Source organism: Penicillium citrinum (genome assembly GCF_028827155.1).
Source record: "Penicillium citrinum strain IBT 23319 chromosome Unknown utg000008l:1.0-2707905.0:1.0-2709502.0, whole genome shotgun sequence".
Classification (NCBI taxonomy): Eukaryota; Fungi; Ascomycota; class Eurotiomycetes; order Eurotiales; family Aspergillaceae; genus Penicillium; species Penicillium citrinum.
In genome coordinates this window covers 2,634,015-2,649,896 of record NW_026622693.1, presented here as the reverse complement: position 1 = coordinate 2,649,896, position 15,882 = coordinate 2,634,015, and the positions used below count along the sequence as shown (strand labels likewise).

Genomic DNA, 15,882 nt, shown 5'->3' with positions numbered 1-15,882 from the left:
CAAACCGATCACTCATCTCACTCATCTTACTCTGACAGTCTAAGGAGTAGTGTAATACTCCTGTCCTGACTGCATTCCCCTTTTGGACTACACCACATCACGTGCAGCCAGGCCCAATCTTCCTCAGCCCAATTAGCTCTATTCATCCTTTCTCCAAGCTTAGTATCGACCATCGAATGCACTTGTTTCTTCTCAATCTGTCACGTATTACAGACATGATCATATATAACTCTTGGTTTGATGTATCAAAGCAAAAGATGCTGAAACAATCGTTATTTGCTTAAACGAGGATCATGTACCCAACGGTATTGGGTATCTGAATGATCCATTACATGTCATAAATTGAAAAAAGCAAAGATTGGACAAAAGAAAACAAGAGTATCAAGGGATCAAGGGTATGCGGTAACCGTAATTGGCGGCACGGAAATAGCTGATGCCGTCCACGAATGCTCAGGACTTTCCTGTCGAGCCGGAGTAGGAGACCCTTCATCCATAACATGAATCTCATTTATAGAAGGAATATCCGACAATCTCAATGAGCGCTCGGCCACCTTGGCTTTCTTCGCATCGCAAGAGGGTTTGCGATGAGTAAAGCGCATCACTGGTCGGCAAAGCTTCTTCAGTTCACGACGAAAAATCTTAAAGCATTTAGCGATGGGCCGCAAAATTAATGCCATTGCATCGACAACGGTGTTGAACACAATACCGAATTGTCGGTCAGGTATCATGCGCAAGACAATTGCCCAAGGCAAACAGCCTAGCGAGCAGATAATGCAAATTGCCCAGAGAATACCCGACAACCGGGTTACACTGAAAGCTGCGCCACCAATGAAAATAATCATGATTTGGCCACCTATCATGACGGCATTGATGCCCAAGAACCAGTAGTTGCGTAACACGCCTTCAAAAACATTGAATTTGTTGTCGAGGCGGCGGTTGTTGAGTTCGTTGAAGATTTGCATCCAGACAAAGGTATTAAAGACCACTGTGGAGAGCTGTTTTGAGCGATGCCCCATATCGACACTGTCCAGGTGAGCATCGAGCAAATTGTCACCGGTAAAGTAGAGCGTAAAAATTATAGCGAGCTTGTACACTGATTGACCGAGTATCATTTTCCACATTGCCAGTGTGAACAGCGAGGCACTCTTAGGAGTGGGTTTACGGTCGAGAATTTTCTCAGTTGGAGCATCAGTTGCCCTATATGAAATGAGTGAGGGTAGAGGCAAAATTCGAACATTAGAAGCTCACAAAGCTAGTGCAGCGAAAGTATCCATGATAAGATTCACCCAGAGGAGTTGCACAGCAGTAAGAACACTGCTGTTCGAACTGCTGTAGACAGAGGAGACGAATGTCAAGATCACGGCCGCGATATTGACAGTAATCTGAAATTGCAAGAATTTGGCAACAGCGTCATTAACGGCTCGTCCCCAAGAAATAGCAGTGACGATAGAACGGAAATTATCATCCAGCAAGATAATCGAGCTGGCTTCCTTCGCGACTTCGGTACCAGCAATCCCCATAGAGAAGCCAACATCCGCAGCACGAAGAGCAGGGCCGTCATTAGTGCCATCGCCGGTGACAGCGACTGTCTCTCCAAGACCCTTCAGGTGCTTAACCAAAATATGCTTGTCTTCTGGGGAAGAACGCGCCAGAACCTGTAGACGGGCATCACACGATCCATCTCCTCATCTGAAAGCCGTCGGAACTTAGGACCTTCCATGACCAGCCCATCTTCAGACTTGATGCCGCAAGAAGAGGCAATAACAGTAGCAGTAGCAACATTGTCTCCAGTAACCATCTTTACATGAACTCCGGCAGAATGGCACTTGCGAATCGCTGGGAGAACTTCGGGACGAAGAGGGTCTTGAATTCCCACGACTCCAACCCAAGTCATGTCTTGGAAGATATCGTCAAAGTCTGCCGCAGAAGCATCATCTTCATGTCTTTTGGACTCTTTTGGGGGCCAAGAGGTAAAGTCCTTGTACACAATGCCGATTGTGCGAAGGGATCCCTGAGCATACTGATCGATGGTTCCCAGAATGCTCCTTCTCTCTCCCTCAGACAAGAATTTTGTTTGCAAACCCCTGTCACCGGTGTCAAGGCCTGTGATCTGTGTATTGCAGGCGTCTATCATGAGCTCCGATGCACCCTTAACAAGGAGTCGGTATCCAACGCCAGGATAGCGGTACACAACACCCATACACTTGCGCGCAGAGTTGAAAGGGATGAGTTGGGTGATCTCGGCGGATCCACGCTCAGAAATGAGATCCATACCAAAATAGTCCTTGGCCATTTGAAGAAGAGCAACTTCAGTCTTACTACCAATGAACTGCTTTCTTCCTTCTCGCTCCTCCTCAAAGGCGGTTGAATTCAAAGCAACGCTTTTGATGATAAGATCACGCGCAGGTGCTGAGCACCCCTTGGAGAACTCCATCATAGATTTCGCAGAGTCGTCAGTCTTGAGCTCCGTTGTCAAATCAAATTTCTGGCTAGTTCCCCAGGTACCAGCAACGACAGTCATTTTGTTCTGCGTCAAGGTACCTGTCTTGTCAGAGCAAATCACCGTGGCATTTCCCATTGTTTCACAGGCACGCAAGACACGGACGAGGTTATTCTCCTTCACCATGCGAGTAGTTGCGAAAGCAAGGGCAAGGGTTACTGCCAGAGGGAGACCCTCTTTGCCAAAGTCATTTAGTATAATGATAAAAATGAGTAAAGAGGAGTTTTACTTGCCTGGAATAGCCACAACGATGACGGTGACGGCAACAATCAAGATGTCAACGAACTCCTTGCCCTTCTCCGCAGAGCTGACGTTGGGATGATTCGGGAGGTCAGCCACGTAACGGAACAAAAGAACAAGGAATAAGATGATAGCAGCACTAGAGTAATATTTAATTTAAACTATTTTGTATTTTTAGGTTGGCTTGAGAACCTACCCCGAGCCCAGATATCCAATCCAGTTTGCTAGACGACCAAGTTTAATTTGAAGCGGCGTAGGATCATTAGTTGTCTGCAGCGACAGCATGATCCGACCATAAGTAGAGTAACGTCCAACGCTGGTGACTACGTATGTGCCGACACCTTCGAGGACATTACTTCCAGAGATCATGAAAGGGTCGCTTTTCTTGGTGACAGAGCCTTCGACGATTTGCTGCCAGACCTTGTGGCCGTCGGTCTTCTTCATCTGATCAGATTCACCAGTAGCCGATGACTCGTCGCATTTCACACCATGTCCTGAGATCATAATACCGTCGGCAGGGATGGAGTCGCCTGGCTCTAGATGGAGCACGTCGCCAACCATGATATTGTGTATCGATAGCTTCATGGACTTGCCGGACCGTATTAGCTTCACCTCGCGATCGTCTTTCTGTGAAATATTAGCGAAGTGAACGAAAGCATTTACATATTTCATTACATACTTTTCTATTAAGCTTAGCAAATTGCCTTTCTTTTTGCCAGTCGTTGGCGGCTGTAACAATAGTGACAATGAGAATTGCCACGACGATAGCCACACCTTCCACCCATTCTACCCCTTTCCCTCCATCTATACTCTCGTAGATCCCTAGGGACAATGAGATTATCGCGGCGATAGTCAAAAGTATTATAATCTTATCATTGTATGCAATCCAGAATAGCTTCAAGAAGCCAGTGGATTTCCGAGCTGGCAGTCGGTTTTGGCTAAAAACACGAATACGGTCTTCGAATGGTGAGCCTTTTCCAGCAGATCCTGGAACAGATGTCGAAGGGCTTGATCCAAGAGACGGTTTTGTTATTGAGAGGCAATTATTATATAATGGTGGTGTGACTTGTTGGAAATTAACTGTGCCTTCCAGTCGTCCTTCGTCGATAGATAGACCCGCGCTCAGGTCTGTCCGAAGTCCCCGCTCCAATCCTTGTAGGCCACCTAGTGCATGAAAGGCAGCAAGAGACTTGGGGTTCTGCATCTTATTCAGCTGACCGGGTGAGAAAGCGAAACAATTATCCTCGACGAGGAAGTCAGCCTCGTTTCGGGGATCGGGTGTCAGTGCTTCTGACAAAGACACATCATCGTAGACTGCTTCGCAAATACATGAAGGACCAACTTCCGAATTAGTTCTTGATCGGTTCGGGCTAATAGTAGGTGCAGTAGATGTAAATGACTCCGAGCGAGGACGTAATGTGTCACCGTCAATCGACGATGAAGGCTGATGAGATGAGCTGTGGACCATCAGGCGTGCAGGGTCCGGATGATCTGGATTCCATGCCATACCCGGTGAAGGAAAATGTTAAAGATACAGGAGATGGGAAAATTGTGGGAAAATGAGATTGGATTGTCAGACTAAGACATGAGGATCCAGCAGTAGATGAAATAGATAACGAACTATATAAGAACGACGTTAGTACAAGTTTGCCATCGAAGTTATGCATATGGTAAGTTACCACTGTGCCCGAAGGGTCTGATACTATATACGGGCTTAAGAATGAGTCCTACTGAGACGAATCGTGGTTTGATGATGAGCCCATGAGGCGCGTATTCGCACTGTTTGAGTCCCGGGTTTATGGGTATAAAAAGGTGCAACGAAGGTATGCTCTCGCGCGAAAAGCTGTTCCGGAGAATGGGGCTAAGAGATTAAGTTGTACCCTCTCTGGAAAGGGACTGTGTCAGTATGCCCAGAGCCACTCAGTCCTGATGTGTCGCATGGCCGTACAAGGTGTGTCAACTCGCTAAAGAAACAAGATGCCAGGGCGAGGGAATTGTTTTATCCATAGCCTAGATTCAGCGGAGGGGGCTGAAGGTACTCTTTTATCGCTGATCAATATGGTGGTTTACCGAGGATGTTCCTAATCGGCATACGTCGAGCCACCTAAATTCAGCCTCGTTCACGGGGAATAGCCATGGACCCTACCACGAAGTACGATGTAGGTAAGAGAGTGGATGGCTAGGGAGGCGAGTGCAAGTCCATTCCAACCAGAAGAAATCATGAGCAGGGCCAAGTGGGAATGACCAGCTATCTAAACACAACACATGGTGACGAGGTTCAGGCGCTGGTGCGGTCTGCAGCTTGCTTTGTTGGCTCTCTGCTAGACGCCGCACATCATGACTTCTCAGAGACCTGTAGTTCCAGGCTCGCCAAGGTGAGGCGATCCAATAAAGATGTGGACGTGATGGGGTTGTGCTTGCCGCCGCGTGCCAAGGTGGAGCGATTGATTGAGGCGCAGTCAATCAGTCTACCACTTATGAACCAATGACACTCCAGCCTCCAAATTTGGCTCGAACCTTCTCTTTATCAGGATATGCACCATAGAACAAATGTCTGAAATCTGGAATTCGTGTGTACTTCTCCGGCAAGGAGACAGGTATATGTCAGGCGTGTCATCTTCCTGCTATATTCTGGGCTGCGAGAGCACGAGTACTGGCGTTCAGTGCTAAAGATGTGAAAGGTTCCGCACCATGGAGCAAGAATGACCGAGAGAAATGGGCTGCCAGCAAATGTTCAAAGATATATAAATGTCGTCTTTCATAAAGCCATCAAATGGTTTTGCTCATTGAGTAAAGCCCAGAGAGGCATGTTGGCAATCGGCACCCGAAGCCACATCTGCTTCAACTGTGGCAGTGCAAACCTGTGGCTAACTCACGCGAATTGATATAGAAGTTCTGGGATGTAAATACTGCAAGCGCTTGAATCTAGATAATTATGTCCCAGACATCACATTGCACAGTACGGTGCGTCCCGAAACTCGTGCCACCACTTTCTGTAATAGAATTAAGGAGCAAGCTAGCACTTGTTGACTAGGCTAAAAGACAATGACGTAGAAGAGAGAGAGAGCGAGAGAGAGAGGGAGATAAGCATAGATCCAATCACTTAGTAGATACAGGGACTGAGTCTTGAAGAACTTCAAAGTATCCTTTACATGCGGGCGAAGTCATTCAACCAATTCATCACGTGAATGCTTCGACACGTATTCGTGCCCGACGCGGGGCAGTAGTGCCAGGGATGCTTCATTCATGTAAGATAGACATCACGCCACACACCGCTTGAGTGAAGCTGAAGTTTCTTTGTCAGGAAATCCCGTGACAGTGGTGACTATAATGAGTGGCAGCAGAGATATGCATGCTTTTCTGTCACCTTGAATACCGTTCAATTACGTAGACTCTAATCTGTGGATTAACAATTTACGATACAATATGAAATGCCCGCATGATCATATCCTTACCAGCTATAATTCCGTGATAATCGGTTGAGATCAAGCTCAAAAGTCAACGAGCGTTGAGTGACTTTTCTCACATCATTACACAAGGTATATATATCTTGGAGAGATGAAGTTTTTCAACGATGAACACACTTATAAAATCTTTTTACCACTCTATCTCTCGCCTACTTTCCTCGACATCCAAATCGTTATGCGCGACATGTCCTAGCAACTGACGTCCTCGAGCGATATATCGATCCGAACACACGCCGGATCCACTCCACTTGGCTCCACTTGAAGCAGATCAAAGTTTCTTCTAGTACTCTTAAGCTGTTGTACAAAGGAAGGAGTGGGTCTGACCACTCCACGAAAAATTATATATTGGAGACCAGTATCGTGTATTCTACAGAGGATTGGATAAGAACTGAATCTCGCAACCTAGGGTGGACCGGTATTCTGAGTGCCCTGGAGAGACTACTACCAGCGTCTTCAAACGAGCGAGAATGCTCGAGGTCAGGAAAGAATTCCTTTTGATCCGAACAGCGAGCAAACCGTCGTCCATACCAATATCTCTTTGCACTCTAGCCCCGGAGACGACAAATTTCTCAGTGATAGGACTAATGCCGACAGAGAAGAAGAGTGGTTCAAAAGAAGCTTCGTTTCTGTCTTATCCCCTATCTGTATTCAAGCTATTGAATTGATCGCTGTCAAGAGGACTCGAGATACCGTCTCGAAAGGTGCCAAGGGTATGAACCTCGTTGAGCGGCTTCGAACTGGTGGAATTACATATGTATTGGAAGGTATACGACAGGATCGCAAGGCTGCCTTCTGACTGGACCGTGAGGTCCCCCTGAATGCGATTCGAGTCATTGGTCGATTGCCGGAAGGTGTCTTATGTGGCCGGGAAAATAGCCGTGCTAATTGCTCGATGATATCCTCGTGAGCGTATTGCTGACGTCCTAAAACTAGTGGAAAGCTATTGGTTGAGGAATCTCTGATTCGAAAATGATAGATCCCTTAGACTATTTGTGAATGAATATAGACTCAATTAATCACGTTGGGTACAAGCACTTGAAGAAATAGAAATCAGCCCTGAAGACCTGTAGGTGCCTCTCTCAACACGCTCTACTCGGGCGAATATTTGATGATATCAGGCGTCGAAGTGTATGGCCAACAGAGCCAGGGGTTGACGGTCTTTTTTAACCGTCTAGATCCAATGAAACTGCATTTAGCTTCATTTTTAGAGAAAGGAAGTTCATAGGATAGTGTCAATTCCGATATATGGCAAAGGCTTCGTAACTATCAGAGATAGAGCGACGGTGAGGTGTTGGCACGTATCGATTATAGACGAATAATTGATTATTGTCTGTCAGGCAAATTAGTAGTCCAGCAGTGAGTCAACTATGAAAGAAAACATACAGTAGTTGTAACGTTAGGTCTCCTCTTATCTTGGCTTTTAATTCGATTTCTATATCCAGATTCAAGTCCAACCTCAGCCTCAATTGATTGTTGTTTGGCGGCTGATGCTCTATTTCCGTAGCTTCTGCCACTTGCTCCACATCTCCAGCTGCTGGTCTCCGAACAAGTTCGCTGTTCCCTTGCATTTGGGTTCCGGCTTCCCTGGGGTGAAGGATGTGGCTCACTCGTCTTTCCTGCATCGTCCGTTGTCCTGAGCTTATTTTGTCTCTGTCCTCGGATTCGATGCTTTGATTATCTGACTGTGTTGAAGGTCCACGGGGTCTGCGGCCTTGTCGAGCATGCTGGCTTTGGTATTCATGAACCTGAGATGTAGGCTGAGGTGAAGGATATTGTTGGCCATTCTGTCTTGGATCTGCGGAAATGCTACTTGACCTTGCAGACGGAGAGTTAGATTGAATAGATCCGGTGATTCCATTCATACGTTGTTCCTTGAACTCTCCCGTTTCTGAGTCCGACTTTGATATCTTTTGCAACTTGGGAGGTCGGAGTTTGGGGGGGCTTCCTTTTCGGCGCGGAAGCACTCGCAGCGCCATTCGTGCTTGGATTATCATGGTTCTTCTGCATTGGCTGATGATACAATACAGTCAAGTGTGGTGTTAAAGGTAGAAGAAATCTTTTTGCTTTAGATCTTGCTGTTGCAATCAGTTTTCCCCACTCACGTCATGGTCGGTCCGATCAGGACACAAAAGGTGACAGGAATTAGGTCGAGTCTGGACTCCCCCAGGTAACGAAAAGCTCTCTTAAAGTTTACCGTAGACACAGGAGCGGTGTCCAAACTTGTTTCGAGCTAACTAATAAGTTCGTTTCAAGTTGCATTGCCGAGAGCTTCTATTCGAGGACCAATGAAGTTGCCAGAGCCAAGGATCTTCAACGTCATGACAAATAGGACCCGTGGATTTGAATTCATGACTATGTGACCGATTTCTATTCCCTTGATTATATCCTTTTATCTAGCTTCTTTTACATTTCTTTAAAGTATCCTCGGCCAAGTAAAAAGATAATACCACAGCAAGAAGAGTTCGGACGACGAGGTCAATACTGCTGAATTGTCGAATCTGCGTGTTCCTTATTTTACCTATAGTGTTCAAGGGTAGTGAAGAGAAAGCTTTATAGAAGCACAGGATGCATGCATGCATCCATCATCGCATAGCAAATATGGCCCACATAGCTGCTCACACTTAGATCCCGCGAGGTAAAATATTATTCGCAGACCTCATCTCATTATTTCCGCCGATTCTGGACCTTGCTGGGTATTTGTCGGACTCCCAGCTTGATGAGCTAAGCAAAGCGGTAATCTACCACACAAAAGGATGTACCTTGAGCAGTTAGAAATTCAAACTTTTCATGAGTGGACTGCCGCCCTGTTCCTCTACTAGGCGCACTGACCGCCCTGTCAGATAGATTCTTGTGACTGGGTTGTACATACGTCATTGACACACGTACCCGTGGCGAAAAATGAATTCACCTTCCTATATACATTTAAAGAAATAAAGCACTCACTTCTGGTGCTGCATGATGTATTCTCAGATTCACTAAAAATGAAATCCGAGCGCAAAACGTCAAACCCAGAAGTAGGTATTGGATCTTGTCACTGAACTCGAGCTTCGACGCTAACACACTCCCTGAAGCCACTATCTGAAAGTGAGAAATGCCACTTCAGTTTATACGAGAAGAAACCTCTTGGGTATTTGCTTGACAAGCGGTTCAAGGTTATTTAACCGAGCTAAACCGTTCCAATTCCTTGCTTACGGACTTGAAGGAACGAACATACTTTGATTCTGGTGACTTCGCTCTTTCGGCAGGCCAGCGTGCGATCGAAACCGGCGCCATTGATTCGGGCTGCGAGCATCCAAATCGTGATAATATCTCGCACCCCAACGCACCAGTTCCTAGTAATAGTAATGTCGACTATGGTGCCAACAGAACTACTGATCGAAAGAGCATAAGCCCTGAAAGGAAGAGTCTGCTCCACTATGAAACAGACACGACAGATTCGAAGTAGCATAGCGGCGATGGTGACATCTGGACAAAAGTATGATTAAAATAGCAGATAAACATTATTTTACCAAAAGGTGAGAGCGGGTCAGAGACAGGATTAACTGCTAGTCAAGGGACATTCTGTACGTCGAAATGGTAATTTCCGAGATTCAAAATCGCTGGAATAGTGATTTTGCTTTTATCTTGAAACTCTTATACTGTATTATATATGATGGAAGACGCGTTTCAACTGCCGAGGACAGGACGTTGAACAATTGAAGAAGCGCAAGGACCAGCTACGATATTGAAAGCTGAGATGAAATATAGGGAAGAAAATATTATATAGGCTCTAAGGAGATACTGCTTATACTTAAATATGCATGTATTGGTAGATTTGTGATTTGCCCTTTCGGCTCGACCGCCGGACATTAATGAATTGATTTTGTGTATGTGTGTATGTGTGTATTCCATCGTTAGTCCTCGGACCGCTCGGGTCAGCTACAGTACCTTGACCTCACAGATTCATGGCCGGATCCTTGTTCAACTGAGATCGACAGACATTTGTGGTCAGTGGCCAGAGAGTAAGGAGTTTGCAATGTTGCCGAACCTGCTGCTGCAAGGGTAGAGAACCGTGCGCTTCGACAAGATACGTATAAAAAATGACTTCGTCCAACATATATGCTTTTTGGTGCCTGCGGATTCATTGATTCTAGAAAGTATGCTTACAAACGAAATTTGATGTAGATGTAGGGAGGAGATGAACGCACAATGGTGCTGATCATGGAGAAGCTAAGCTAAGCTAACAACTAAGATAGTTTAACGTAATCCGCGGCCGTGCGGGCCACCCCATCCAAAATCGCGTCTTACCTACGCTCTAACTTCGCCTACCATCCCATCGATTCGCTCTGAATCGTCGCAGAAATCGGCCAATAAAGAGGACAGGATCTTATTAGCCCTTGATGACCATCTAAATGGCTAAATCAGATCTATTCCTGCGGCATCTAGCCTATATGTAATTCCACGTTCAACCCTGCAAACGCGTGCCGATGGCCGAATCTCACGCATTGATAAACGACCATCTGGCCATAAACTCACGCAATTCGAAGAGGATTCGCTAGCTAAATGGATGATATCTATGGATCGCGTGGAGCAGCACCCAGGCCCTCTACTATACGAGAGATGGCCAATATTCTTCTTGCTGCGCGTGGATCAACCCCTCCATTGACTGTTGGTGTTAATTGGGCATCAACCTTTATCAATCGTCGCGATGAGCTTCGTATTCATTTCTCGAGGCGATATGTTTATCAGCGTGCTCTAAATGAAGATCCATATTCAATTCGAGACTTGTTTACAGATGTACAACGTATGATCAATGAAGATGTTATCCAACCTGAGAATATCTATAACTTTGATGAGACTGGATTTACAATGGGCCTTATATCAACACTTAAGGTGGTTACACGAGCAGAATACTATGGTCGACGATCTATTTTACAGCCAGGAAATCGTGAATGGGTTACTGCTATGGAAACAATCAATGCAGATGGCTATTCATTACCGCCATGTGTGATCTTTAAAGGCAAAGTTGCTGTTGCAGGTTGGTTTGATAATCTACCAAAAGACTGGCGATTTCAGGTCTCAAATAAGGGCGGGCCTGCTGATGAAATTGGTCTACGTTGGCTACCAAAGCTATTTATTCCGCATACAAATTCACGTACACGGGGCCGATTTTTACTATTGATTCTTGGCGACCATGGTAGCCATCTTACACCCCGATTGGACCAGATTTGTGCAGAAAATAACATTATTCCTCTTTGCATGCCTTTACATTCATCATTTATTACAATCACTTGATTTTGGATGTTTTGCAGCACTTAAACGAGTATACAGTTGTTTTATAAGCGATCTTGCACGTTACGGATATAACCACATTGATAAATTTGATTTTTAGGATAATTATCAACATGCGCAACTGGAGATCTTTCAACAGCCAAATATTATCCAAAAAGCTTCACTGCTAGTGGTCTTATGCCAGTCGATGCAGAAAAAGTGCTTTCAAAGCTTAATATCTATTTACGAACACCTACACCACCAAACAGCCGGCCAAGCAGCAGATCTAGCCAATTCACACCAAAAAAAAAACATCTAGAACTGTGATTTAGCCACCAAAAACTTGACCAGAGAACATCATATGGTGCGTTAATTTAGGATAGATTGAAAATCCACCTGACATCTACATTTACCTTGAATGCTTGACTATTATATCAAGTCTGGCGCATACCGTGGTCACGGCCTATACCTGATAGAGCGAGCGCCGTTCGCGGACAACAACCGGATGTCAGCGGAGAATATCCATGTAGCTAACCAAAAATGTGCCTAATCCAATTCATGGAGTTCTTGGCATTGAACCAATGCAGGGTATGCGTATTGTAAAATGGAGATTCTCTAAGTGCCTAGATGCTAATGGGCCAAAATCTACCCCGAATCCTGCGAGCGACTAAGTCTCTTGATATGATGCGTTCCAGGGATAATTTCAATAGTATCAGGTGGCACGAAGTTCTGACCAACGCGGACGTCGATATTATCTGGAAATCCTCGATTTCGGCATAGCTATGGGCTTTTTTACATTTCGTGAATATAGTGTGTTATCATTTAATAGCTTGCTAAAACAGAAGACTTAGATGCTACCTAGGCAGGCATAAGAAACCCTGGTTTTTGACGAATCGAAATTTCTATTGACCATCGCTGTATTTAAGGCAGGCCGGTTCTTCTGTTGCTCTGATCGCCTCATCCAAGTTCCGCTCATGAGCTCTCAGCTTCCAAACATCTTTCCTTCACACCACACCTTAATTATGACTGGCATTCTAGACCCCTCGGCACCTGTAGAGCCAAACATGACGCCCGACTACGAGGTCAGGCTTTTATTCAAGCCAACCGCCGTCCTAAGCCCTGCGGATGAGCTAATAGGTGCCGTCCTGTCCACCTTCGGTATACCCTCGACTGCCACTATGCCCCCGACTGCCACCAAGCTCAATGTCCAATTTCTCGACACGTGCTCTAAGGAAATATATAAAGCTGGCTGGAGTGTTCGCATCCGCAAAGCTGAAGGCGACGACAAATTCGAGTTAACATATAAGAAGCGGTATGCCATAACTGGCGGTGACATCGACACCGCTCTTACTATAGCTAATAACGATGGTTTCAACGCCGGCAGTACGAAATACGAGGCGCAAGTTGAATGGGGATACAAAAAATCAACACTTTCTATCAGCTGTAAGAAAAAAGCGGCTTCTGGGAATAGCGGAACAGACCTACCGGGAAAAATCGACTCACGTAGAATGCTGATTGACGAAGCGCCGGACAAGTTCGACAACTTTAAATTCAACAAATGGGGCACGGAGGCAATGGAAGTGTCGCGCATTTTTGGTCCGGTCCTCTTCAATCGATTTATTGGCTCGTGGAAGGGGATGCCGTTATATATCGAGATCTGGCACCTCCTGAACTCCGAAGGCACGGGAATCGAGTACATTATCGAGGCTTCTTTCAAGACGAAAGATCGCGTGACAGCCTCGACTGAGCAGAAAGAATTAGCCGCCTGCTTGGAAAGTAATGGGTGGTTTATTGCAAAGGACTCTCTTAAGACGTCCCTTATTATGGAGCGCTACTGATATCGAATGTGTTGAAGTGGAGCGTTAAATCCCCTTTTAATTTTTGTTCAGCCATTTGGATTTTGCGGTAACTTGGCTATCGCAACACCGGGTACCAGAGATAGTCACGAGGGATGTCAATGTCCCTCAGCGAGTATTCTACTTTCATTCAATCAACCATCTTATCCACTGACGTTTGGTTCTGGTTAATCTTGTTAGTCAATATGTACACTAAGAAATACTGTATCAAATTGCTCTGGTCGGATATTATTAGATTCACGAGTGGTTCTTGATTCTGTTTCCGTACAGAACTCTTTAAGAAGAAACTAAGAGAAGTTCTCTTGGTTTCTAGGAGCAGTGATCAGTGAGTGAGGAAGCAGATGAAGTGATAGTGGTAATCAAATTCTCAAATTTCTGGGAGCGGCGAAACGTTATGGCCCTAATGCATATTTACTCATTTGCCGCAGCAAGAAATTCTGCCCTAATCCGATCGGGAGAGTTGAAGGGTTATTATTCCTACGAGATCATCTTCAGTTGCGAGAAGACTATTGTATTGCTACAAACTACTTGCTTGTTGAATGATTCGAGCATTTGTAGATCTCAAGGAACTTGAAGAAAATTGGTTCTCTATGTTATCTAATCTGAAAGTTCAACAAGAAGCAGCGTACTAAGACAAACTAGACATATTGTTCCCAGGAACTTGCAGACTTCAGCCAGAATTACATAAACTAACGAGGCAAGCCGCTCTCTGTGTTTGTTTCTAGGACATAGTATTGCCTCGCAATTTTTCAGCTGCTTGTGATGCGGACATTTTTTGATAGGGCATTTGAGCGTTCTAAAAAGTGCGAGAAACTTTTGTGAGGGGTAGCGTGTTGCGTTTTATCGGGGTGCTTGAGTCAGATCCCTGGCCCTGGTGTCGTGTAAGCAATGCTCAGAGAGCAAATCAGAGCACTCAAATCAGGCTCAATGAGCACCAAAACGGAAAGGAAAAGGCAAGACTTTGCATAGGAAATCTATTATGTAGATTGATAGTTATAAGCTAGATTCTCTGGAAAGATCTTCAGACTTGGTGACCGTTAATTCCGACACGTAGTCGCTGGTTATTTCGCTAAATAGTCAGTAACAGCTGCGCCATATGCTCATGGTATGAGTATTATGTGCTGTAAACCAGATATATAGCCGTTTGCTGGAATAGGCCCAAATTTTGGGACATTTGGGCTTATTCCGGCTAATTACCTCTGGTCTAGAACTCGAGTGCGCTTCACAGTGCCCTGAGACAATTTTTGTACCCGTTTTCTACAGACATACACATGTAGTAGTTATAGTACGCGCGGGGCATGTATGCCGGTCAACGCACAAATAAAAAGAGGCAGTGTGAACGGGCAAATGTCCCTTGCATAAGTGGTACAGTAACGTACGGTGTGCCTTTTACCGAGTTAGAACAAGCCATTTGTAGCTGCGACCGCCAGTTCTGACCGGGGATTACTGATATGCAGGCCTGTAGCACCCTTAACTCTTCGTGCTTACTTTCTGCCTCCTCCTCATCATCACCCCGCCATTCTGTTCCCCTACATTTTTCTCTTTTACTGATTGTCCTGATAGACAAGCCACACCACTCAAGAAGCAATGAAAGTCCTCTGTCTTCACGGAAAAGGCACTAGCGGTGCAGTTTTTCGGTCTCAAACAGGTATTGTCATAATATATTTGCAATCCGATCGGCATCTTAAAAACAATCGGCCTAACAAGAATATACCTATTCAGCGTCGTTCCGGTCGAGATTATCGGAGAAAAATATCCAATTTGATTTTTTGGATGGCCCATTTCTAAGTGATCCAGCGGCAGGCGTCGATCTTTTTTACGAACCCCCCTTATTACTCTTGGTGGGAGTCCGGCTCCGTTGATGACATCCGGACAGCATGTTTGAGACTGAACGAGTATATTGCAAGAAATGGACCTTATGACGCTGCACTCATGTTCTCGCAAGGGTGTGTACTCGGCTCGAGTATTCTGCTTTTGCACCAGGAGGAATCACCGCATCTTCCGCCCCCATTCAAAAGTGCGATCTTCGTCTGCGGTGGGGCTTCGATGAATATCCTCCAGGAACTTGGATTTCACATCTCCGCTGAAGCCCACGAACGGGATGCAGCTTCACGGACTGCATTGGAATTGCAGGCCGGTTCGGCGGCTGTTTTATCACAAGGAGTCAACCGATGGAAAGGACTTGGCTCGATCTCCGGAGGTCTCTCAGAAGAGGAGCTACGCAATGAAATCCAGAGCCCATATCGCATTGACATTCCAACACTACATGTCTATGGGTCTAAAGATCCTCGGTATGCCGCCGGAGTTCATCTCTCGGGAGTATGCAACCCCGAAAAACGTCGAATTTACAATCACGGGGGTGGTCATGAAATCCCTCGTACCAACGAAGTCAGCTCTTCGATAGCAGAATTGTTCCTCTGGGCCATTGATTCAGCAAAGGCCTAATCTGTGATGTATGACAGTATGGCTTCAGGCTTGATCATCATATACATTACTATCAGTAAACACTACTATGTACAACAATGCTATTGGTAGTAGCTATATTAAGATTACCTTCATTGCAACTTCT

The 15,882-nt window shown here is 45.5% G+C and overlaps 5 protein-coding genes across 5 annotated transcripts; 4 read left to right on the top strand and 1 right to left on the bottom strand.

Moving 5' to 3' along the window:
• Positions 1-389: 389 nt before the first annotated feature.
• N7469_009434 (uncharacterized protein) lies at positions 390-4,247 on the bottom strand (the record flags this gene model as incomplete). Its single annotated transcript, XM_056648352.1, has 6 exons — positions 390-1,197; positions 1,249-1,610; positions 1,673-2,676; positions 2,734-2,879; positions 2,937-3,367; positions 3,420-4,247. The coding sequence occupies 6 exons, from the start codon at positions 4,245-4,247 to the stop codon at positions 390-392; spliced, it is 3,579 nt and encodes a 1,192-aa protein (XP_056498117.1).
• Positions 4,248-9,188: 4,941 nt separating this feature from the next.
• On the top strand, positions 9,189-9,652 carry N7469_009433 (uncharacterized protein; the record flags this gene model as incomplete). The annotated part of the gene is made up of 3 exons (XM_056648351.1): positions 9,189-9,221; positions 9,279-9,359; positions 9,410-9,652. 3 exons carry the CDS (start codon positions 9,189-9,191, stop codon positions 9,650-9,652), a joined length of 357 nt encoding a protein of 118 aa, XP_056498116.1.
• Positions 9,653-10,806: 1,154 nt separating this feature from the next.
• Positions 10,807-11,481, top strand: N7469_009432 (DNA binding HTH domain Psq-type; the record flags this gene model as incomplete). The annotated part of the gene is made up of 1 exon (XM_056648350.1): positions 10,807-11,481. One exon carries the CDS (start codon positions 10,807-10,809, stop codon positions 11,479-11,481), a length of 675 nt encoding a protein of 224 aa, XP_056498115.1.
• Positions 11,482-12,431: 950 nt separating this feature from the next.
• On the top strand, positions 12,432-13,295 carry N7469_009431 (uncharacterized protein; the record flags this gene model as incomplete). Its single annotated transcript, XM_056648349.1, has 1 exon — positions 12,432-13,295. The coding sequence occupies one exon, from the start codon at positions 12,432-12,434 to the stop codon at positions 13,293-13,295; it is 864 nt and encodes a 287-aa protein (XP_056498114.1).
• A 1,950-nt stretch (positions 13,296-15,245) lies between these two features.
• N7469_009430 (putative EF-hand calcium-binding domain protein) lies at positions 15,246-15,758 on the top strand (the record flags this gene model as incomplete). The annotated part of the gene is made up of 1 exon (XM_056648348.1): positions 15,246-15,758. The coding sequence occupies one exon, from the start codon at positions 15,246-15,248 to the stop codon at positions 15,756-15,758; it is 513 nt and encodes a 170-aa protein (XP_056498113.1).
• Between the last annotated feature and the right edge of the window lie 124 nt (positions 15,759-15,882).